Source organism: Aptenodytes forsteri, unplaced genomic scaffold (assembly GCF_000699145.1).
Source record: "Aptenodytes forsteri isolate BGI_AS27 unplaced genomic scaffold, ASM69914v1 Scaffold1, whole genome shotgun sequence".
Classification (NCBI taxonomy): Eukaryota; Metazoa; Chordata; class Aves; order Sphenisciformes; family Spheniscidae; genus Aptenodytes; species Aptenodytes forsteri.
Genome location: NW_008795035.1, coordinates 4,843,436 through 4,867,232, shown reverse-complemented (window position 1 = coordinate 4,867,232; position 23,797 = coordinate 4,843,436). Strand labels below are relative to the sequence as shown.

Sequence of the window (23,797 nt, the reverse complement as noted above, 5' to 3'; positions counted from 1 at the left end):
TCAGAATTTTTTTTTTCAGCTTTGTATTAAAAATACCAGAAAACTACAGTATGCATGAAGACAAGGACAAACAATTCAAAGTATTGTGAACAAATCAGCAACCGAGTGTATAAATATCACCTCTCAGTCCGTGTGGAGAATACATGACTATACTTGACGTGAAGAGGCATGTTGAGAATGCACTGTCACTTCCATAGGAAGTCCCCCAATTCCTGCTTCAGGATTTTTCATTCTACAGTGCATGTGGATGGCATTGTTTACAGTGTATTATTACTTCACTGTTAATAAAAGACACAGTACAAGAGCACTGCCAAACAGTATTTTTGGTGGGGCAGAATAGGTCTTAATTACAAACACATGAGCTAAAAAAAAAGAGAAAAAAATACTGTCAAGGGACAGGTTTAGTTTCCTGAAGGAACATCAGTAACTAGCACATCTCATGAAAATACATACATTAAACTAAGTCCAAAACAGAACCTGTCTTCAAACACTGCTCAATAAAAGTCTACGATCCCTGGAAAACCTCTTTAAAATCCCCAGCAACCCATAGGCTTGAAGAGAACCATTTCCTCTGTATAAAAGTGCAGCTCTTCAGAACTGCAGCCATTTGGCAGTGAGTTTGCAAAGCCACAAAAGGATGGGAATTAGCCATGTCAGCATCTTCCCCGGCTGCAGAACGTAGCTCAATCCTTCACCCTGCCAAAAACCAGTTGTAAAAGCCAGCGTGACAGCCTAGAGGAAGGTAATCCTCGCCAGCTGTTTCCAACAGAAGCCAACCACATCGGTAGCACAGCAAGCACCAACACGCATCAACTAAGAAGCTACCTGAGAAGTGGTAAAGATGAAGTGTGATTCCAGGGTCAATAAAATGCCTCCAGGATGCTGACAACGTTTAGTTCACTTCAGCTAGCTGATTCAATAGGGATTGTTGCAACGTGCTGGCCGCACGTGGCAGCAGGTTATTAAGGACTTCAATACTGGGGATGGGAAATTCTCATCAATCCATCACCTTTAGAGTGCGAAGAAAAAAACTAACTAATCTTACACAGAACTGCTAACCAGAGTAGCACAGCCTAAATGGATTTCAAGTCTTGATTAACAACCAGATTTTATTAATAGGTAGGCAAAAAGTTTTTTTGTTTTCCCTTCTCTTCAGTGTGTCTCAGCTACTACCTGCCCACACATGCTATGAGGCCAATACTGACTGAGGCACAACAATTCACCAATAATTCACACCAGGTTCATTGAAACTTTGGGGGGCTGAGACCAAACAACCTGTCATGTCTTTCCAGTGCTTTTGCTGATAGTAACTTTAAGGATGTCAGATCTGTTCTTACTTGTTCATCTTAACTTATTCCTTTACATATACTGAAACAACAAAAGAGTTCTGTAACGTATGTGTAGAAATGATGAAGGCTTACCAGCTGTCATCTAAATATTTTTATTGAAACTATAATTAACTGTTTCTAAAAGCTTGGCTTTACTACAAAGATAGTAAGTCAGAATAAGAGTATTAAGTTTCCTCTGTTATCAATCAGCAACTTCTGTTCTAATGCCGCAAAGTGTACCTTGAAGGAACCCTCTCTTCTTACTGCTGTTTTGCTCAAGGGAAAACGTGATGGCTTTTTCTTATGTTATACACCATTACACAACACACCTTAAGCTACGTGCTTATGCTATACTAAATGCACCATTCTGCTAAGCTACACAGATAACTAAATTTAATTACATTAATAATTGTTGTGGTTTAGTATGGTGCCAAAATTTACCTCTTAGCTTGTTAGACCTACAATTTAATTAGTAGCAGTGAATACAATCTTAAATGAGTGATATTATCTAAACAAACTATTTAAGGGCTTTTGCTGTTGTGTCTGCACATCTGTTTTAGATGGTTTCTGCACCATCTAAACAAACTGAGCTACTTTCACTGCACTAGTAAGAACTGAAGCTGTAGCCTAGACACATGTGGCATGAGAAGATCATCTCTCTGGATCTACTGACATCAGTCTTGAGGGCCAGCTACAGCAATATAGTAATTTCAGTAAGTGCCAACATTCAAGATTCCTGGAAGTTTAATCTGATTTACGCTAAATCCACATTAGTCCTTATTCTTCAAGACAAGGTCCTGGGCTGAACCTAAATTTACCAACACTCACTCTCACCTTGAGCTTTTTGTTTCCAATACGGGACAGACAGAAGCCTCTGTCAGGTTCTTTCCTCCCTAACATAAGCAAAACTAAATCTCCTTAATTCATTTGAATTCAAACTAAGTCCTCTTTATCTCAGACATGAAGATGATAATGCATGCTTGTTGTCCTTTTGCAATCAACACAACTTTAAGTATGAGGAAGCCCTGATTTTAGCCAACTGGTAATCACTATTCATTCCTTTACATTTATTTTAACTATATTAGCCATATTCCATAAATGTCACCCTTACAGCCAGGAGAAAAAACAAAAACAAAACAAAAACACCAAACCCACAAAGTTCCTTAATCTCATCAGTCACTGGATTTTGTTGTTGTTGTTTGTGGGGGTTTTGTTTGTTTGTTGGGTTGGTTGGGTTTTGGTTTTTTTTTGGGGGGGGAGGGGTACCCCTATTGTAGCTTACAGGCTTATGAACGACTTATAACATCTTCCAGGTTAAAAGATACCTGTTCAAAATATTTACCTATCATCCTTAAAATACTACATCATGCTTACGAATGTTTTCAGTTTTGCAGAGTGACTAGCCTGTAGAATCAATAAAGCAATCTACTGTGAACATTAATTAACTCTCTCTCATAACTGCACTTATAGCAACATCCATGCATCAGAAAAATGAGACTAAACAAAAAAACTCAGCCTCAAATATTCACACCAAAATATATAGGAATGGTGAATTACAGTCAAGTACAGAAATAGTATTCTAGATATGAAAAAAAAAAGATTAGGAATTATTTCCTATGCTTAAAAAGGAAATATATTGGAAAACAAATAAATGGTACAAACCCAGCCATGAAGCTCTCCACTAGTATGTGTGGGTGACATATATACCTGAACCAGACCATTAAGGTCTCTCCTGTAAACGTGCATGTTTGATTCCTGCAGTGATACCTCAGTTTGTTTCTCAAAGTGAGACTTAATAGGAAATAAAAGGAAGCAAGAAAAAAGTTCTTTGCCAGCAGAACAGTTGTGATTTCTCACTCTGCCAACATCACATTCGCTAATACTACTACAAGTGGCTTTTCAGTTCTTCATTGGCATTACTATATGTCTGACAATAGAAAAATAACAGAAAACAAAGCCTGAAGCCCATACATGGCAAGAAGTCATCTTATTCAAACCAAAAAGAGGCATGCTTTCCAAATTAACATCTTGCTCTGCCTCAGCTGCAAGTAGTATGTCATTTCTGGGAGCATTTTAAGGAATATATGCAACTTGCACAATGGTCGTCGGAGAGCACAGCTCCTGCGCTTTTTGCATCATATCCCACTACAATCCATGCACTGTAGCTGTTTGTTTATTTATTAAATAAAATAATGACAAGGATATTGAACATCTGGAAGACTTCAGGCCTTGCAGAGGGTTGACATATTTTACATTTCAAGATAATGACCTGCAGTTTTATGTGCTATCTTATGGCCACTACCTAATTGCTAAAGACAGAAATATGCCATCACCCAACATGCCTCATCAGTTGTGATTACAGGAAGATTTCTCAAGGAGAATTTCTTAAGATCAAGAACATGGTTTATTGAGTAATTACAATAGAAAGTAGTCTCCCTATTTTCACATTTGAATTCAACAATGTGTTATTTCTTAGTAGTGAACATTTAATACTAATGATGAACGACTGAGGTTCCACAGAAATCCCATTTTCAGAAACAGATCTCAATTGGCTTTGAAACCACAACCTTTTAATATATCTCAAAAGTTGAACAACCAAATACTACTAGATGTTTCTGTAAATCTTGTTTCAGTTTCATGATCACACTGATAAATAATCACATCTAATTGCTACCTCATAGTGTGTAAATAAAATGTTCATTAGTAAAATAAAAGTCTCAAATCAAAACAGATCAGAAGTATTCTTCTTATAAAAGTAAACCAACAAACAACACATCAGACTGTACACTTCTCACAAGGTTAAAGATTTCACTCATCTAAGAGGCTTATCTGCAATTTAAGGAAGTCAGCCAGTTGAAAATCTTGCACTGGTTATGCAAAAATTGGCAATGTTGAGTTAAAAAAAAAAAGCTGAAATTTGATGTGTCTGAATAATTTACATGTTAGAATCCGGTGATTTATTTGAGCTGCAACTTGTACGAAAAACTGAAGGAATGCAAAACCACTCAGGTACCAACTGCAGGATGAGTTTCAAACAGGTCTCTGAAAAATAACATTGCTAGAGTGAATCATTGCCTCAAGCATACCATTGAAGACAGGGCAAAAGGTAACCCATGAATCAGTAAATCTCACTTTAATGCCAATTCCATGCACTTTGTCAAACTCCTACACTGTTTTTGAAAAGAAAGGTAGGCTTATATGTAATCGCAGTCACTGCACAATATCTCACAGGCTTATCCCAAGACACGTGCTCTGAGTAGATCAGACTCATTACACAATAAACATACAACTATGGGTACTAAGCCAGTCCTTTACCATAAAAAGCTCAGCTCAAACAAAATACATTAAAGGGAACTAAAGATTCAAACCCAGGTGTATACCCAAATGTCATCCTGCATTTTTTTCTGATGTGCTTAAAAACTGCATGTTGAATGTTCTTGGAATCCAGATGCGCAAACATGTATAGGAAATCCAAATATTGCATCTTTGCACTGTCTTAAGTCCATTTACCAACATACAAAATTATACAAAGGTTTCTCACAGCTCTGCACCACACTGTGCAACATCAACTCCTGAAATATTTAGGAAAATATTCAGTATAAAATTCAGGTTAAGCAGCTACAACTCATTTAATTAAAGGAATTTCTTCTCTTGCAAAAACTAAGATCTGTCTGTATTGTTTGCATAGATTTTCCATATCCCCATAGTGTTACATTAGAATAGCTTTCACCATTTTAAGTGTGCCATTTACCCCACGGGGTTAAATAAATCCACCAACACGCTATTTAATTAACAAGTTTTCATTATTTGTGCCTTGTCTAAATTGAAAGTAAAGCCAACGTAATAAGGATCAGCTACTGCTCACTCCACTTAGCTGATTTTGTGGACACCATTTTTATACTCATTCCTACATCCCATTGTAACACTGCAGAGCTCAGATACATGCAGGTAATACGCAACTGCCAATATTCTCAGCATTAGTACAGTGACAAAATTGGTATTCGAGTGTTTCTCAATAAAGGCAGAACAAAAGAGATGATTTCGACTGCGTACTGCTTAATTAGAATTGGCTCTCCCAAGGGAAAGTACAATCCCTGACATTTCACCTGAAGGCAAATTCCAGGATCCTGTACAGAAAAGCTCATCAGGGGAAATGAGCCACATCCTGTTTACTTTTCAGCTCACTTAGCTCATTAACAGCTACACACACAGACACCTCACCCAGTTTGGGGTGTTTTATGCATTTCTGCAATACAGATTGGTAGCCATATTAACTAATATAACTTTGGGGGGATTTGGGGGTGTTGTTTGGTTTTTTTTGTTTCTTGGTTGTTTTTTTTTTTCCTTGCAATTTAACGCCTATGCTTTTTAAATAAGTTTTTGTCTCAAAAGAATATTTGATTGTTATTCAATAAAAGGTTTAAACCACAGATGAGGTGAGGAACTCAGAGGAGTGAAGTGGATGTTATGACACAGTCCTCTTTCTAATAACCCTCTAGATACCATTGACAATAAATGCCTTGCTTGTAGCAAGAATTCCAGTTTTGTTTGTTTGTCTTTAATAATGATTATTTTTTTTTTTTTTTTTTCAGTGTTTCCTGAAGAGGCACCTAAGAAACTAGGATGTTTTAACATCACATTATTTATTGCAACAAATCTTGGTTACATTCCATTTCAAAGTCAATGGCTAGCCCAAGATCAGACACAAAAAACCTATGAGAAAGACAGTTTATGGTGTCTTTTCTCCAAAAGCAGTAGCCCCCTTAAACATGTCCTTCTTGATCTGAATTCAGGCAAAAAAAACCCAAACAAAAACCCTTTTCAAAAGGAAAATATAGCAAACACAAAATTTAATTACTACTACAGAACTAACGCTCAAGTATTTGAGCGCCAGCAATTTAGAGAGTATGTAGTCCTGGACCATAACTCAATCCTCTCCTTCTTTTCCTTTCTTGTAGCCCTAGTGCTCTAATGAAACATGTAAAATTACAGAACCGAACATAGTCATCATTTTATTTTATCCAGCAGAAATGAACTATGCAGCTGGAATCACTACCTTGCTTCATCAGTCCAGATGACGCACACCGTTACATTAAAACCAGCTAGTGCACTAGAGCCTTGGGGAATGCACTGCCTGCATTAGGGTCACTGGGACAGCTGACAGTAACATGCCGTGCAGCACTGTGAATAACAGGTTTTGTAAACTGGTGAATAAATCCATTCGCTAATCTGCGACCATGTAAATTTTTCTCAAAGCTGAATGAAGAAAAGCTTTGCTTTCCCTTCCCATCAAGTTTTATTTTGCTGAGGGCCACAGCATACTCACTAGAGTCTCGTCAACAGCTGTTTTTTCTTTTAAGCTTGCCCTGTCACTTTGGGATCTGAATTTTTGCTGATAAAGTGTAATAGAAGCTGCTTCCTGCTACACCACAGTGAAACAGATGTTGTAAAACTTGTGGTAGCCCTAAAGCTGGTCTCCGTAACAAAATCTGTTTCAGGCTAACTTTTCTTCTGTCACTAAAACATACGTTATATTTGTTTTCCTGCTGATTGAAGTAGGCATCAAATAAACGTTTTAACTGAGATTTTTTGGGGTGAATGGGGCCCCAGAAGGCAGCAGTGTGAGAATGAAAATACAAACTGCATATCAAAGAAACTAGGACAGGAAGGTGCTCAAGCAGACCCCAAATTTACCTTACTACTCCCAGGCACTGTCATCGCTACCTATGGCACTCCTGGCAGATGTTTGTCAAGCCTGTTTTTACAAAGCTGAAGTGATTCCATAGCAGCCCTAAGCAATCTATGCCAGTGACTAATTATCCTTACAATTGCAAAGGTTCCCCTCATATCTAACTTCTAATCTCCTCTGCTTTAATTTAAGCTCATCAGTTCTTGTCCTGTCCCCAGCGGACATGAAAAACCAGATTATTCTCTTCCTCCAAACACCAGCTTTTTGCCTACACCTTCTCAGCCTTCTTTACTTAACTTCTAGACTAAACAAACCAAATTCTTTCAGTTTGCTTTCATAGCTCATATTTTCTTTTATCATCATTATTGCTCGCCTCTGGTCTATCTCCATCTGATGCATGTCTTTTTTGCTGTGTAGCATCCAGGGTTGGATATGCAGTCTAGCTGACACATGAACCACCAAGTAGAGTAAAAGGCTTTCCTCTTGCATTTAACATGCAATACTTCTGAAACTCATGTTTTTACGGATGATGCTTATGCGTTTTTTTCCACAGTTTCCATTTGGACACAACTAGTTCAAGATTTGAAGCTAGCTGAGCCAGTTAGATTGGATGTGCAGCTGAGTCAGAGCCTCAGTGAATATTCCTGCTCTCGCTGCAGACCACACCGTATACGCTGTAAGTTTTAGGGTCCTAGAAATCTCCAAGCAATGCTGAATAGTAGTGAAATCTATTCTCTACGCACACACAACTTTTATTCACATATATTTCAATCCTCTTTAACACCTTTTGCACTGTTTGGTTCTGGCATTGGAAATAGCTTTAGTGCACTCTTGCAATCAGCAAAAATAATCATCATTTCTGTATTCCAGAGGCCTAGTCCTCAAAGGAGCTCAGCAATTACAGCTTCTTCATATGCAACTGCACATTTATGCTCAGTATGGGCATAAAACTTTTTAACTATGGCTTTATATAGGCAGATAGCTTCTCACACATTGATGAGTTATGTTTACTAGAATACATTATTTTTCCTAGCCCACCCACTTTGGGATGATTCCTAAATAATTCTCCAAGATGGTGCCTAGCATCTCAACAGCTGGTGAGCTGATACTACCAAGCTTTTCTTACCAATATTTTTCCTGATCTGCTCCCCTGTGTTCGCAGTACTCTTGAGTTGCCTACTCCTATTTCCAATCACTTTATCTTCCCACATAGTATTCCAGAGTAGTCAAAGAGGTTAGACTCTCAAGGCTTGACATTTCCTTATCTTTGTCCTACTCCTTCCTAAACTTCTCTCTAAAATGAAAGTTTTGGAGAGGCTATCACATACCAGGTTGCACATCCTTGCACCTTCATGTCCTCTGCTTTGGCTTTCCCACTGTTTAGTAAGGTTGTCTGAATCAAATGTGTTATTTGGACATATACCCACAGTAGACCTTTGGGGCTTAATTTTAAGAAACCTTGCAAGTTCTACATGGAAAGCAAAGAAAGGGCCCCACAGCAAGAGCTTTCCTTACAGAAGAGAAATAGCTGCCAGACCCACGGCAGCAGTCCACTCAGGATTACCAGATCTCCTTACCCAAGCAGAGGAACAGCAAGCATCACCATGAGGGCAACCTCCCATCTGGGATCCACTATACCAGCCAGCAGTGGATGCCTGCCTGACTCACTAAAATAAAGGAAACTATTGAGCAGTATAGTAACAATTCATGCAGCCACAGAGCCCTTCTTTTACTTTAGAGAGAGACAAACTCTCAAAATATAGTCTAAACGCTGGAATAAGCGGTCATCTGGATCTGAACGTCGTGGGACAAACTCGATTTCTCAATATGATCTTAGTAACTTCAGGAAGAAGCCCCTCAACTTAACTTGTAGTGATATACAAGATCAGAAGACACTAAACAGGTACGTGGCACATTTGTTGTTTTTATGTCATTTGCATCAGCACAGATGCCCCGTGAGAAAAACCTGCATAGCAGCGTGCATTTGGTATATTCTAAGTCATGGACCAGGAAGGAAAGAATTGCATAATTCCATCCTGAGACAGAAATAGAAAGCAGACTAGTCAACGAGAAGCAATTCCTAAATTTAATTCAGGACCTGAAATGACATCTTAATGTCTGATTGGAGTGATCAGAAAGGAGGAAAAAATGTAGCTTAGCTTATCCTAGAACTGGGAGAGCCAGCCAAGGCAGACATCTTCTAAAGACCCTCAAGAATCATTTCTGTCTTCCTGTTTATGCTTCATCTATTTCCCTCTCTCTCTTTTCGTGTTCACCATTCTTGTACTAGAGCCTTACAGGTGAACCCCTTAACCCATATATGCTGTGGGACTCAAAGCAAGGCTGCAATTCCATCACTGTCATATTTTCCACGTGCTTTCTCAAATCATGACATGAATAAGCTTTTTGCAATCATTTACTGTTAATTCATTTCCCTTTATAACCAAGAAAAAAACCCAAGCGTTATTCATCTGCTTTCACATGCCAGAAAAATGTTTCAGTAAGATACCCATCTACATGAATCAGAGATGGAGAGTCTTTGAAGACTTACTATAAAAATCTGCATCATATCACACCACAGCTAAGAGTAAGGCCTGTAAGACATTGTTACTGCTTTTGAAAAAAATTTCTATTACAAAACGTCAGTTACCTAGTACAATGTTCCCACCAATACTTCTATTGAAACAGCCTCTCACAGAAAATAAACAATTATATAAATCTGAGGATAAAGCAAACAAGTCATTACTCTAATCCATTGACATAAAAGATAATACAAACAAAAATTACAAGATTTGTAGTTCATAAGTCAAAAGGCATTTCTACAAAATACCATGTATCTCTATACAGCAAGGCTGCAATCCACCCTCTGTGAAGTCATCAAGCAGTTTCCATTGACTTTTGCTGGTGCAGAAGTTCACTTAATAAAACAAGCTAAAAATTATAAAGGCAGGCTCCCAATCAGCTGCTGAAGAAAATAAGAGAGCAGACCAGAGGCAAAACTGAGAAAGTAGCTGCATATTAGAAGACAGTTCACGGTTCAGAAAGGAAAACACAGACAGAGGAGGGACCCCTGGGTTCTGCAGGTGACCCTGACAGCAAGCCCCGAGCACACTCCACTGTGGTCAAAAAAAAAAAAAAAAAAAAAAAAAAAAAAAAAAAAAAAAAAAAAAAAAAAAAAAAAAAAAAAAAAAAAAAAAAAAAAAAAAAAAAAAAAAAAAAAAAAAAAAAAAAAAAAAAAAAAAAAAAAAAAAAAAAAAAAAAAAAAAAAAAAAAAAAAAAAAAAAAAAAAAAAAAAAAAAAAAAAAAAAAAAAAAAAAAAAAAAAAAAAAAAAAAAAAAAAAAAAAAAAAAAAAAAAAAAAAAAAAAAAAAAAAAAAAAAAAAAAAAAAATCAATAAATATGCACACACATCCATTATTTTGTCTTAAAACATATACTTCTCATGTAACTAACACAGAAAGCAATTGGCTTTTTGTAACTCTGACAACTCAGGCAAGCTGAATCTTAAACTCAAAGAGTGCACTCACAAATTGCATCTCTTGCCAGCCTGAGGTAGCAGAGGCTGGGGATGGAGATCAGCGCTGTCTCAAGATGATTGTGGCAGCTGGGCAACGAGGTCCCATTTTTATGAAAATTAATAGACAGCCTGTGACCCGTGAGCGTACTAGAGAAACCAAAGGGCCTGTCTTGCCTACTTTTCAACAACAGGAATCGTAGAACACCCAGAGGCTGTATGGCAGGAGGTAACCAGAGCAGCCTGGTGAGCGTCCAGCTGGGGGGAGTATTCCCCCAGCTGCATGACAATGTGTCTTTATAAATGACAGCCTTTCATGAAGTAATTATAGCTAAAATCTTCTAGTCTTGCTGGAACAGGCTACTACTGTAGTAATTCCCAAGTAAGATAAAAAGGACTAACTCTACTTATCACTGACATTAAAACCCTGGTCTAATTAGAGCAGACGGACTAACACAGATTAACACAATTGGATCAAACTGATCCTGTGGAAAGCGAGGCCTTTTGGAGGCAACACGTAGTTCACTTCCAGCAGGGAACAGCAAGTAGTTAGACATAGCGTACCAAAACTGCTTATTTTTTTAATGACAAGAGAGTTCTGGACTGAGCACAATGCAATTTTGATGTACGCAGGAAGAAAAAGAGGGTATTCTCAGGATATTTACTACTTTAGCTTGTGTACATCATTTCTTTCCCAGGTCCTTAGTTATTTTTCTTTCCCAGGTCTTTAGTTATTTAAAATTATAATTGTATGTTTCAAGAAAGTTTCAAAGGAGGCCACTTAAAAAAAATAAATCAATAAATTTTTCCTCTTTGGAATGCATCGTTTCACTTTTTTTTTTAATATACATTAAAACCGCTTAAAAATTGTACACATAGAGTGAAAAATAAGATCAAGAATATCAAGTCATTTTGGTCAGACTTTGCAAGGGCAGATTTGCCGAGAGATACAAAACCTTAAACAAAGAATTAAAGGATTGCAACTTGGATGCAACAGATCCTACGCACAGGTTAGTAAAGGTATTTAGCTGGTACAGTAATCAATACTGGCTGCAGGCTTCTCCATTTCTAAGATATCCTACGCTTGTTTAAAGCGCTTCTACAAAGCAAAGCTTAATAGTTTTGCCAGTGAACACGTTACCATCGGTGCCAACAAGAGAAATGCCTGCCAACTTTTCTACCTCTCAAGAAGGTAAAGCACACAAGTGTGCTGGAGAGAGCATATGTATAAAAGGAGACTCTTAGCCATCTCGTGAATTATCCAGGCAGTATTCAATGATAGGTTAATGTTCAGCAAAAAATCACTAGATAAAACCTGATACTTTTCCACATTCTCTGCAGTGCCGCTGACTTAGCAGCCATTACAGGCACAATTTTAGATATTTCACATGAAGGAAGAATATCACAGCGTTTTCATTTTGCACAGGGAGCCTCTTTCTTTAGGGTCTCTCAAAAAGAAATTGGGCTTGAAGATTTCTTTCATGAGGCTACAAAGATCTGTCTTCCAGCACTGACCAGGTGGCCTTGAGAGGACTTAAGATCATCCTGACCTACTTTTCAATTTTTATTGAGCCACATTTATTCCTGACATCACACAGTTCACTTGAAAGTCATTGGGATTATCATCAGACGTTAGCTTGGGCAAGCAGAAGTAAAGAGGCTGGTTAACAAATATTTCAGTTTTTAAATACTGAGGAAAATGAGAGTTGTTAAATTCTGAGATCTCCACACCCACACGGAGACCTATCAACCTTAACAGAGCTTTGCACAGTGGGGAAGAGGAACAAGTGCTCTCCTAGGCACAGCCAATTCCAAGTTTGTGTCCCAAGAAATCACAAGTTTCTGAAAACAGTGATTCTGCTCAGACCTGCTGTGCTTTTCTGTATACTTGCTCACTTTAATTTGCACTTAAAATTTTAGCTCAGGTTAAACAATAAACCAAAAAACACTGCTGTTATTAAATAATGTGGACAATTTCAGTCATTATAAATGTGATAGTCTAATACAGGCGATGGCAGCCAAGCATAGCACAAACAGGCAGGTGCTGAACAAGTTTCCTACCACAGGCAGCTTTGCCAGCATATATCTGGCGTGCAGTACCCTTGCTATTTCTGTCCTGGATATCTCTGGAGGAGTGACTGCCAAGTGAAAAGTACTGTACCAATTTGTGGGGTGGTTTTGTGATGTGGATAAATGAGTTCTTGGATAGGCTTAAATTCATACTGACTTGTGATTTAAGTGCAAATTTAAATTCTGGTATGTCTAAAGCAGAAAGGTTTGCACATTGCTATGCAAGTCTGCCAGCTGGCCTCCACCGTGACTTTGTTCCTTTGCTTTTAAAACTAAAACATGAAGCTTAAAACAGTTGTTTTAATATTTAGGATATAGAAGGTCACGTTCACACCAGGGCCCTGGAGAGAAAAGCTTTTGAGCGACTGAAATTGAGTCACTAAAATTCAGTATACATAGGACATATCGGTTGCATTACTTTTACATCTCACCTTTAATGACAATGCACTGAGAACTATCAGGCTTGGCCAAGGACTGATAAAGAACAACTGATATTGAAAATTAAGTTAAACATTAGATATTAGGTTGAGTATATGACTATTCTTTGATAAAACAAAGGAGTGAACAAGACAGTATGGTCTCTTCTAGCTTTAAAACACTAAGGTGATTTTAAGGTGGAAAATTCAGTTCCACATGCCAAACACCTGATGCTTATAACTGTACAGTTCCAGCCAGGGTCTTGTTACAGATAACTAGTCAAGCCTCTAGATACTAGGTAACACATACCTTGCACTTATTATACTGGATACTTACCTCCTAAATCTACTCTTACAAATTTTTTCCTTCTTCAATGGTCTGTCATCTACTGCTTAAAACTGCTCATTCTACTTTCTTTGGCAGTATTAGACCTCAGTTACTATATTTATTCTAATGTGGCTTTGTGACCACCAAAACTAGATGGAAAATTCCTTCAATGCCCATGTGAACACACATCACGCTACATACCATGTTACTATAATGCCCCAGGTGATGATCCTGCAGATATTCAGAAATATTAGCCCTAGTTTCCCCATACAGCTGATTGAAGTCACCTCTGAAGCAAATAAGCAGACACATAGCAGGATAAAATAGAAGCCAGCTGAACCTTCACTCAATATTTTTCAAGATGAGTAAAGCACACAAGAATCATTATCCTGTTCAAATATTATATAAGATGTTAAAAGGCTTTAAAATCAGAGGCACTTGTTTTAAAGTGCATTTAAATATTTACTGTGTATGTTGGGACCTCTCAACTTGGTGCTTGGCTTGCAGCTTCTGTAGCAGGTACAGTACTCATACTCTCGGTACATCTGCCAGAGTCCAGGTTCTCCACTCTTACTGGAAGGAAGAGAAGTTAGAACAAAACCACTCCACTTGGACCACGTTCAGTGTCATTCAGTTGGCCTATTGCTTCCATAAACTTCTGTTAACTATGGGACACAAGAAGCAATTAACTGTTCCCTGCTACCAAAAATTGTTATTTATTAATTTATTTTGGAATTGTAGACTCATTTTCTTTCTCAATAAACCAGGAACAGGTTAAATTTCTTCCCAAACTTCCACCTACGTGTAATGCACTCTCCTAGTAACAAATTAGCATGACGAGCTATCTTGTTATGGGGCATGTTAACAGAAATGTCTATATGCTTGTTTAGTAATGAAAACCTGCCCTCACTGTTGTCCTAATAATCAGAAATTCCATCTTTTCCTAGCCAGCTGCCAAATTTCGTCGTTCCTTAAAATAAATGTCTATACTATACTTGTATATTATACTTCTAGATCCATGCCAAACAAAGTTCATGTCACAAAGACCCTGTGATTTAAACGCATCGTGTGAGACACAGCACAGTAACAAAGCAAATAGAGCAGGAAAACAGGTTTGAACATGATAACGTAACAGTTGTCTAAGAAAGGTCTGGAAGAGGAAACGCTGTTGCTCAAGTGAGAGCCTCTGTTGCCTTCAGCTGCAGTGGCTATTTCTGATTTGTTCCACTGTGCAAAGAAACACTGAAAAAAAGCCACATTATTAAAATACAGATGTGTGGAGAGAGCTTAATTCCTTCTAAATACGTCAACATAGCTTTAGCTATGCCATCTTTCTCACAGCCATCAAGAAGGCTGTCTGCACAGCATCCATGCAGAAATAGCTTCTGCCCTACATATGGAGAAGCATTACAATTTTACTGAGCTGAAGATAATCTGCATTTATCCAGAAACTTGATAAATGTAATTGATCACTTGAAAATGCGAAAAACACAGATTTAGCAAAGATTTATTTTCCCTGCCGATCCACTGGTAACAGCTCCAAGCAAAAAAATCCTCCTCACTCAAACATAAATATGTAGCAGTCTTCTAAGAAAACAATCCTGTAACCACAGTTGCTCAGACTGACACAGAGTGGCTGGTGCTAGATAGTGGGAATATTAGTGGACAAGGAGATGAGTTATTTCTGTGCTTGCTCAGCATATCCAGAACACAGTTATTTTGTCTCCACAGAGTTTTAGCATGCCACACAAGTTGCAAAGAAAGAAGGGTATGATTTTAGCATCTTTTCCACTTAAGCATGGAACATTATAGTTATTTGCAAGGCCATTTACTTTGCAAGATATCGTAACACCTTCTTCAGGCATTGAAATGCTAAACACACCCAATTTACTTTTGGAAAATATTGTTGGTACTTCGTACCACAGCACACTTCGTAGCTAACTGGTTTATAAACGCAAACACAAGTAGATTGTTCAGATTATAAGCAGTCAGTGCTACCATACCTATTCCTGAAAGATAATTGGGGGGACAGAAGAACAAGGACTTGCGTACAATTTCGGGTCACTAGTGCTATGTCAGGCTCGGCTAAGTGCATATAGCCATTACGGAAACCCTACTCAAGCTACCACGTGGCTCACTGCTGTTAGCCTGTCGTATGGGTGTTACAAAGCACATGTAATCTGATGTTCCCTTACTCCACAGTACAGTCAAGGGTGGTATCAAGCATATGTAACCACTTTGACAAACCCAAACCTAGGCTCTACCACAGTTACCATCTTTTGTTGAAGTGATTCACGCACAAAACGCAGGTTTGTAATAGCGCTATATCCTTCTTCATGTCACAAGTGTTTTTCCTTCTCAGTACGACCCCATGCTTCAGGTGTTCTCCAGCAGGTGACACAACAGCCAGCTGCCTCCAGAGTGAAGCCACATGTTCAGCAACTGGTAGCACTCCTGTTGGACTGTCCCCAGCAGAAGCTGAGCAGATCCGGTGAATTGTGGAAAAGTCCCTCACAGAACAGTAAAAACCACTGGAGGACAATCGGCGTTCAAACAGCTAACCCTGTTTCACTGCCAGCTAAATGAATTGTCAGCCTAGGTATCTCATTTCTTCTCCCCAGCACCTCTAAATGGGAAGAAAAAAAATTAAGTTCGTGAGCAAGGGTTAAGGACTGTTCTGAATTAAAAATCCTGGCTGGTGTTTAAGAGCAGAAACTTAAGTTACCAGCTGAACATGTGAAATGTAATGACATACAGAGAAACATAAGTCTTAGTGAAATATAACACAAGTAAGAAGAAATACTTCAATTTAGTTTGGTACTTTTCTATTTCACAAGTAGTTGGTGAGTCAAAAGAGCCAACAAATCAAGCCAGAGAATGATCTAAAGCCCAAAGACAACCAGTGTTACTAAAAATTACTAGTAGGAAAAAACCTAAATCCTTTAAAAGGCCAGAGCTGTTTTTTACATCCCTTTTGAAACAGACATCTGCCTCCAGTGCTCAGGTATCAAATGCTGCTTTTCCATTTTCTTTTTTCTAACTGGCCACTCACTTTTCTTTCCTACCATCCACAATCATAACTACAAGAATACGCAATGTGACACGTTCGCTCTCCCCCAAGCTCCTACTTCAAAACAAAGTAAAAATCTGATTTATCGAACGCAGAACACAACAACAGCATTTCAGACGTCAAATATCCTCATGCTAAAATATGTATATCCTTGACAAACTAATTGTTTTTCTGTGGCACTGTGACCTAGACAAAGTCTGAACCTGCTCTGAAGTCCTGATCAGGGGGCTGACAGCAGGAAGAGTGATGGATGGCAAAGGCAGCCACTTGCTCTGGCTGAGCAGGCTCCACTGTACCGCCCATCCATCACTCTGACAGCTAAAGAAATTCTGTACAAATTTATCTACAGGGCACTAAGCAGGCAGAAGGCAGAGCATATATCCCACCAGCTGAAAGGGTAGATAACCAGAAAGGAACATTAGGCCATTTAGTTTCCAGAAGTAAATTGGTAAATCCCATTTGGGACCACTGGCTAGACAAGTGAGAATATGCCAGGAAGAAACACCATGGAATTACAAGTGTGAAAATGGTAATGATGTAATAAAAATAAAAAATAAAGTTGCTGGAAAGAGATTTTTCCCCTACCTGCCTCCTTGCATTTATTTAAAGAAAAGAGCACAAGGAAAGAATAAGACAAAAAAATAATTAAGAGGAGCCTTGGCACTGTGTGAGCTGTAAAGAGGAAAAAGATGAAAGGTCATAACGTAATTGAGTCCTTGAAAACCGACAGCCAGAGCTTTAAATCAGGACTTGACTGACACAAAGATTTAACTGTCTCTGTCAGTTTTTCAAGCCATAAATAAAGCGATACTCTGCATTATTTTGCTGAGAGTGATGACAATATTCTCCTCTGCACATACACTCCTTCCCAAGCTCATATCATATCTGTCACACTGCTCTCTCGTTAATGCAATTCACCAGAATAAACTTTGCCTCATCTAATAATAATGCATCTTAATGTTCAGTATCTAAGGATCAAACAAAACTGACACTTTGTTTTATACATAGAAAGGAAACGAATTTGGCTGTGGCAGGTGAAAGGATGCATTTTAAAATTAAGCTGTAGTCAAGACTGAGTTGGGCAAAAGAAATTTAGACCCCTCAAAGACGTCCCTTTTATTGCTTCTGCCTTTCACTTTTTTTCCTGTTTGAAAAGCAGCAGACTGCAGCCCAATTGTACCAAAATATGCCATTGGGTATTTATCTTGAGAACTTTCTGCAGGTGATACAGTGATTTTCTATAGATTTGAAAATTAGAGAAGAATCGAATACTCATATTGAGTAAACAACTGCCTGTCAGACTTTCAAATGTTTTCCTGCAGTAAGGGGGAGAACCATAATTGCCTGAACTGCTTTGTTTGCTTTGCTTTGTAAACGAACATCCTGCTTTAATCAATCAACACTCTTCTTTAATTAGTAAATTGCTGATCTGAACAACATCTCTTGCTTTATTTTAATAAACTCTTGTAATTTCTGGTACCACACTCATACACTTTGCTAAGTTGTAAGGGTGTTCTCAGAAATATCTGATCATTTCACCATTATACAGGCATTGACTTTCAAGTTAACTGCTCTTGAAATAAGCGTTATGTTGTTCCTAAGCATTTGCTTTCAATTCAATTAGACATATATTAAAAACAACCAACCAACCAAACCCACCTCTGTTGCTCACACACACTACTTTTTGTCACTTCTGCACTGCACAAGTTGCAAACTTTTAAACACTTTCTTTTGACGATGCAAGAACACAGACCCTGGTAACTCATCTCAAAGCCACCACTCAATGTTCAAAACAGCCAAATTCCCACTGGCTCTGGAAGCAGTGTTACCAGGCGCAGAAAGAGTGACCAATCCAGCATTACAGTAGAATCATAGAATCACTGAGGTTGGAAAAGACCTCTAAGATCATCGAGTCCAACTGTCGACCAGTAGCTGTAATGATGACATGCGCATCTAAAAATCAAGATGTCAGTTTTACATTTGAGTACTTAAATAGCTGGTGTGGGCAATTTAAAGAACACATGACTGCAAAAACCTTTTAACTCTTCCTTCTGGCTAATTGCTAAATCCAGAGAGTCACTGGTTACTTTTTTAGGGAAATTAGTTCAGGAAGTTAAAAAAAAAAAATGAACACAATTTAATTTACCCAAAGAACTTCAGGTCCTCTTTAGAAGCACAATTAGCATTTCTACCCCGTGCTCCCCAAAAGCTCCAATCCTACTGTGATCTTACTTTTGTAATTTCCCCTGTAAAAGGAAGTAGTAAATCAGAATGTTATTAAGGCAACCTTATTAAAATTCCCTAAGTCTTTCTGGGCCAAACTTCGTTTAATTAAATTATTTGATTTCTATTCTTCAGTTCAGTGTTATTATTCAAAATATTCCTTGCTATTATATTAATAATACCAAAGAAGTCACGCCATGCAAAACGCATTTGGTTTAGGAAGAGGTTTTGACCATGAAGAAGGGTAATCAAAGAAGTGCAGTGGCATTCAAGAGACATGCAAAGAATAGACGTCTCTTTAATAGCGCTTAAACTGTCTCCTCCAGATCACAATGCTGGTGTTGTTCTTGCTTGGCTGACCATATGGAAATTAAGCTTTTCCCCTATTCTTCACTGCTGTTTTCCTAATGTTGGCTTCTGAGCCATTTAATTACACTCTGTCATAAAACTGGGTGCTCAGTCTGACAGGAACAAGGATCACCTAACTGCTATTGTGATCACCGGAGCACTTGTATAGGCAATGGAGGTGAAAACTTTTACACTTCAGAAAAAGAAGAAAATGCATTTCATCAGTCACAACACAATGCCTCTCCTAAGCCTAAACAATTGCAAATGTACCGGCTCTCGGACATTGCCATATTCACAATAAGGCCATTCATGTAGACTTTGCTGAGGCAAGTTAGGGCAAAAGGGTCAGAGGGCTATGAACTTTGATCTATGGTTTCAAATTTGGCAGGCCTTAAAAAACCTCCTGCTTCAGTAAGTTTCTTGATTAACCTAATAAGAATTACACAAGAAGTGCTGTGATCTTAGCGCTGCATCGGATTAGCTGCCTAGATGGTGTTCTGTGAAGCCTAAAAATCTCATCAAGAAGCATAATGAGAAATAGACGATGGAAGTGTTGAGAAAAAGGTCTTGAGTTTGTGTTTTAATTACGCAGGCAAGGAATTGAAAGTTACCTGGGAGCTGCATTTTCTGAAGAAGCAGAGTATTTGTCCGTAGAAACATATTATTTTTTAAACTCTCAGGAAAATATAATTAACAAAAATGAAAGCTCAGAAGTCTTTTCAAGAGGAACCTTCAGTAATTCAGAAACACTTTTTCCTTTTGTCATCTTCCACACAGACTAGAATCTAATACCAATATTCATATTTATGAAAAATTCTACAAATTAGTTCAACAAAAAATGCCACCGTAAGCATTAAGAATATCTACAGCTACCTTACTAAAACCATGTCAAAGAAGGAAGAAATCTGAATTGTTACAAAGGCTTTGCAATTAGTTCCTAAATTAGGCCATTAGCATATTAAGAATTTTGTCCATTTAATTAACTACCACTGTGTTAGACCATTTTAGATTATATTACAACATAATTTAATTTATTAAATTAATCAAATATAACTCATCTTTGAATTATCAGCATTATTCTTTTTGCTAGGGATATGTTTTGAAAGACTTCATTGCTAACATATAAATGGGAATCTGAGTAGCCACAGCAAGTCTACTCTTCAGAAATATTAAGAATTTCATGAAAAGAACTAGATAGTAAAAAAAATTCATGCTCCGGCATATTTAGCCCATCCTTACAACAGATCTGCAAACTAGAAAATCATTAAGTGATCACGTTTTGGTGTCCTGGGTTTATAGTGGCTCCCACAGATGTAAGGAAAGAGTCAGGCTTAGAAGCTGACTAACGCGGGATAGTTCTGTCTGCTCACTTCTGGATCAAGCACCAGCAAAGGCAACTGTTCCATGCCTTTAAAAGGAATGGGAGAAAGAAGTCTTCAGCTACATGATTAATAAAACAAATAGGAAAAAAACAAAACAAAACCCACACCATCACCTCACCGTTCTTTTTTAAAAGACTTCTGGTCCTATTTATAAGGTGTCAAGTCCCCGTTTAATAGAAAGTGCTATCCAGGATCAGGCCCCCAGGTTTCCATACTCACTAAAAATCCAGAAATAATGATATCTTTGAGCATCACACAGCTCCACGGACAGGAGTTGTTCAGAAGGACACAAAGCACTCCTATAAAAGTCGTGATGCACTACAAAGTGACTGTGTAGCAGCACTAGGCAGCTGCATTAATCATTATGCTAATACTTAGCCACAAGTTTTGATGTATCTTTAGCATCTTGCACTGTATGCTCACACATCAACAGCAAAATGTTCCCCAGGAAACATTCCAAAATTGTTTCTTTGAAAAGTAAAGTTCATTTGTGGGTCAATGGGGTAATTATGGCAGAATGAGCCTGCCTAGCTCCAACAACAGTTTCACATTTCAAGAGCGCTCCTTCCCATGATCCCAAGCTACTAATTTCTTCTATTCCATGTGCTTCTCCTCTTATAAAAATAACAGCAAGAAAAGAAAGCTAATCAGTACTATCAATTAAGAATCATCTCATAGAACAGGATTATACTCTGAAATTGAAAAAGAAAAACATTTTAAGTCTGCATTGGGCTCACTAACATTCATATTTGTATTGCTGTTCTGTCTAAATTCTCCTATATCGCTTATCTGCTGTGAAGGAGACTGTAAAAACGCACAATGAAAAAGTGTGTTTTTGAGACAGCTTATAATTCTCCACCATCACTGAGTTTTCTGTGGAAGAATTTGAAAGAGCCTGATATGGTATCTTGTCTATATATCAAGGAGCCAGGAGAACCAGGAGGGAAACTCCTCCAAGAAGCTTTTAAGATACAGTAAAATAAAACCTGGTGCCAAGTCAAAAGCAGCATGTTGAGTCAAGTTTATGAACTTGCTAAGAAGCCGTTTACATATACAAGCCACACTAATGGCAAGATAATAAATTTGTTTATCTTCAATTAAGCAAACCTCATAGAATAAGCTTACGTGTCATTTGTGCTATCTTGCACACATTTTTTATTACTGTTACAAGAACATTTTTCCAATCAAGCACGTTAACAGCAAAATTAAAATGTAACATGAGTAAACTATCCTTTATAGTCAATAGAGAAGAAAGCACTGGAAGAAAGTAAGTGCTAATGATAGAAAAAACAAACAGCACGTTGAAAGGACATAAGATATCTGTGTAGTTTGATGGATGGAGCAGTGATGCCAGCTCTCCATTTGCTGTGCATAGAAACAGAAAGCTATGACCGGCGCAAACACAGCTACAGACACAAAGGCAGAGTGGTAGCCCTGCATGGCAGTCCTCTTTAGTCACTTGTGACAAGGAACAGAGTCAGGGTAGAGCTCTGGAGCACACTGTAACAAACACAAAGTAGCCTTAAAAAAAAAATTCACTGACATGGTAGCACAAAACCTGTATTCAGAGCTTGGAGTCCTGCTTGACTTTTCACCTGTGTTTTCAGCTCACCAGGTCACCCCTGCGGTGGAAGCTGCCCCACAGAGCCCTGTAGGCTCAGCATCAATGCTAGCAGTGGGTGGAACAAGCTTACAGCAGCTGCACCCAACCACGTAGAAAGGCCCTCGCGGTGCTTGATCATGACTTCTCCCTGGTGTTAGCAACTTTCACCCTACCAGAGTTGAATTCTTTGACCCCCAAAGGCAGGACCATGTGCGTTGGCCGTAAATAGCCCAGGGTTTGATAAGTTTGATCATTACTTATGATCCAAATGTATTTGCCTTCTAGTTTGTTAGATAAATCTTTAGTTCATTAGCAAGTCTGAGCAATTCTAAACAATTAACTACACCAATGATGTTTAAAACTCAGTTTGATGTTATAGCTCTGCTGCCACAAGCAGAGAACAATAGGTCGGAGACACGCAGGTATAGAACAATGCCAACAAGAGAAATAGTTTCAATAAGTTTTCTTACACCTAGGAGCATCATACTTACAAGTCTCCATAAACTTGTACACCAGGAAGAAAGTTACCAATGCAGTAGAACAGATCAGCATCAGATGCAGATTTAGCTGAAACCAGTATTGTTCTACCAAATCTCTGGTCTCAACCTTAAAAACCTTAAAGGCCTTAAAAATGGTCCCTTCTCCTACTGAAAAAGTATAGACACACTGTAAATTGACAGATAAAGTAGTTCAGTCAAACCAACAGCACACAAACTTGCTTTCTGGGTTAACTGGAAACACTCAAATGCAGGGAATGGTGGGGTTTTTTTTTAATGACGTGGGGTTTTTATAAGCAACTAGATACCAGAAACTATTTAAAAAACCCAGCACGTTGTTGCGGAAGGTGTGCATTCACTGACTAGGCTATGGCTTGGGCCCCTAAGTCATACCTGCATTTGCAAATGAGTGCCGCATGGAGCTCCCCAGGCTAGCCATTGTCGGCCTGGGGCTGGACCTGGAATTAGCACAGCTGCCGCAGTGCAGCACTAAGGCTGAAGGGAGTCTCGTGAAGAGGCACAAAGTCATGGTAACACAGCTATTCTGCTTCCAGACATGAACCATGTATACGCTGTACTGGGCAAAAGTGCCAGCTTTAGGCAGAGGTTGTGGGGGAGAGCGGTCTTTGTAGCATCCTCCACATACAATTTGACTTTAAGGTAGCTTAGATATTTTCAATAAAACTGAATAAAATAATACAGCTTCTTAAAAGCAGTGAAGTGAAGTTTGCAAAGCTTTCTGTCAAGTATGGGATAAACATTAGCCATGGCATTAACGTGTTATTGCTTCTTAACAATATGCTCACTGCCCAAGAGTAAGTTTGGTATTTAGGCCGGCTCATAAATTTGATTCAAATGCAAGTACCCGCCGACACTCTCATCAAGGGTGCTGCACTTTGGTTATCAATAAGAAAAGAAATTCAAAAGATGAAAATGCATCTGAAAACAGTCTGTCTTACAAAATAAATACACAGCAAGTCATACAACTTTCATATATATTTTGAAATTCAAAACCTCCTTCCTGAAAAGATTTGTCTACATACTATCACCTAACTGAAAATGTTTGCTTAAACTCTCTATCAAGCAGCACTGAAAATTACTCGGAAAGGCTTAATGTTATTTAGCTGTAGAATCATCTAAAATGCCTTCAGGAGAAACTACTGTGAAGATCTTTAACCAGAAACGCAGATCAAATCATTTCCTTCCATGCAGGTAAGAAAAAAACATCCATTTAGAAAAAGGTAAAGCATATATTCACTGGTTTCACTTCTATTACGACAGTACTTCCAGATTTATAACTACTGAACTGTTGACTGAACTGCTTTTGCTT

General features: G+C 38.2%; 1 protein-coding gene across 1 annotated transcript in view; it reads right to left on the bottom strand.

Moving 5' to 3' along the window:
- Positions 1 to 22,906, bottom strand: part of TMC3 (transmembrane channel like 3) — a 159,608-nt gene extending 136,702 nt beyond the window's left edge. The window contains exon 1 of the mRNA XM_019471323.1: positions 22,861 to 22,906. Within this exon, the coding sequence (XP_019326868.1) occupies positions 22,861 to 22,906 (46 nt within the window). The remainder of the gene's footprint in view (positions 1 to 22,860) is intronic.
- Between the last annotated feature and the right edge of the window lie 891 nt (positions 22,907 to 23,797).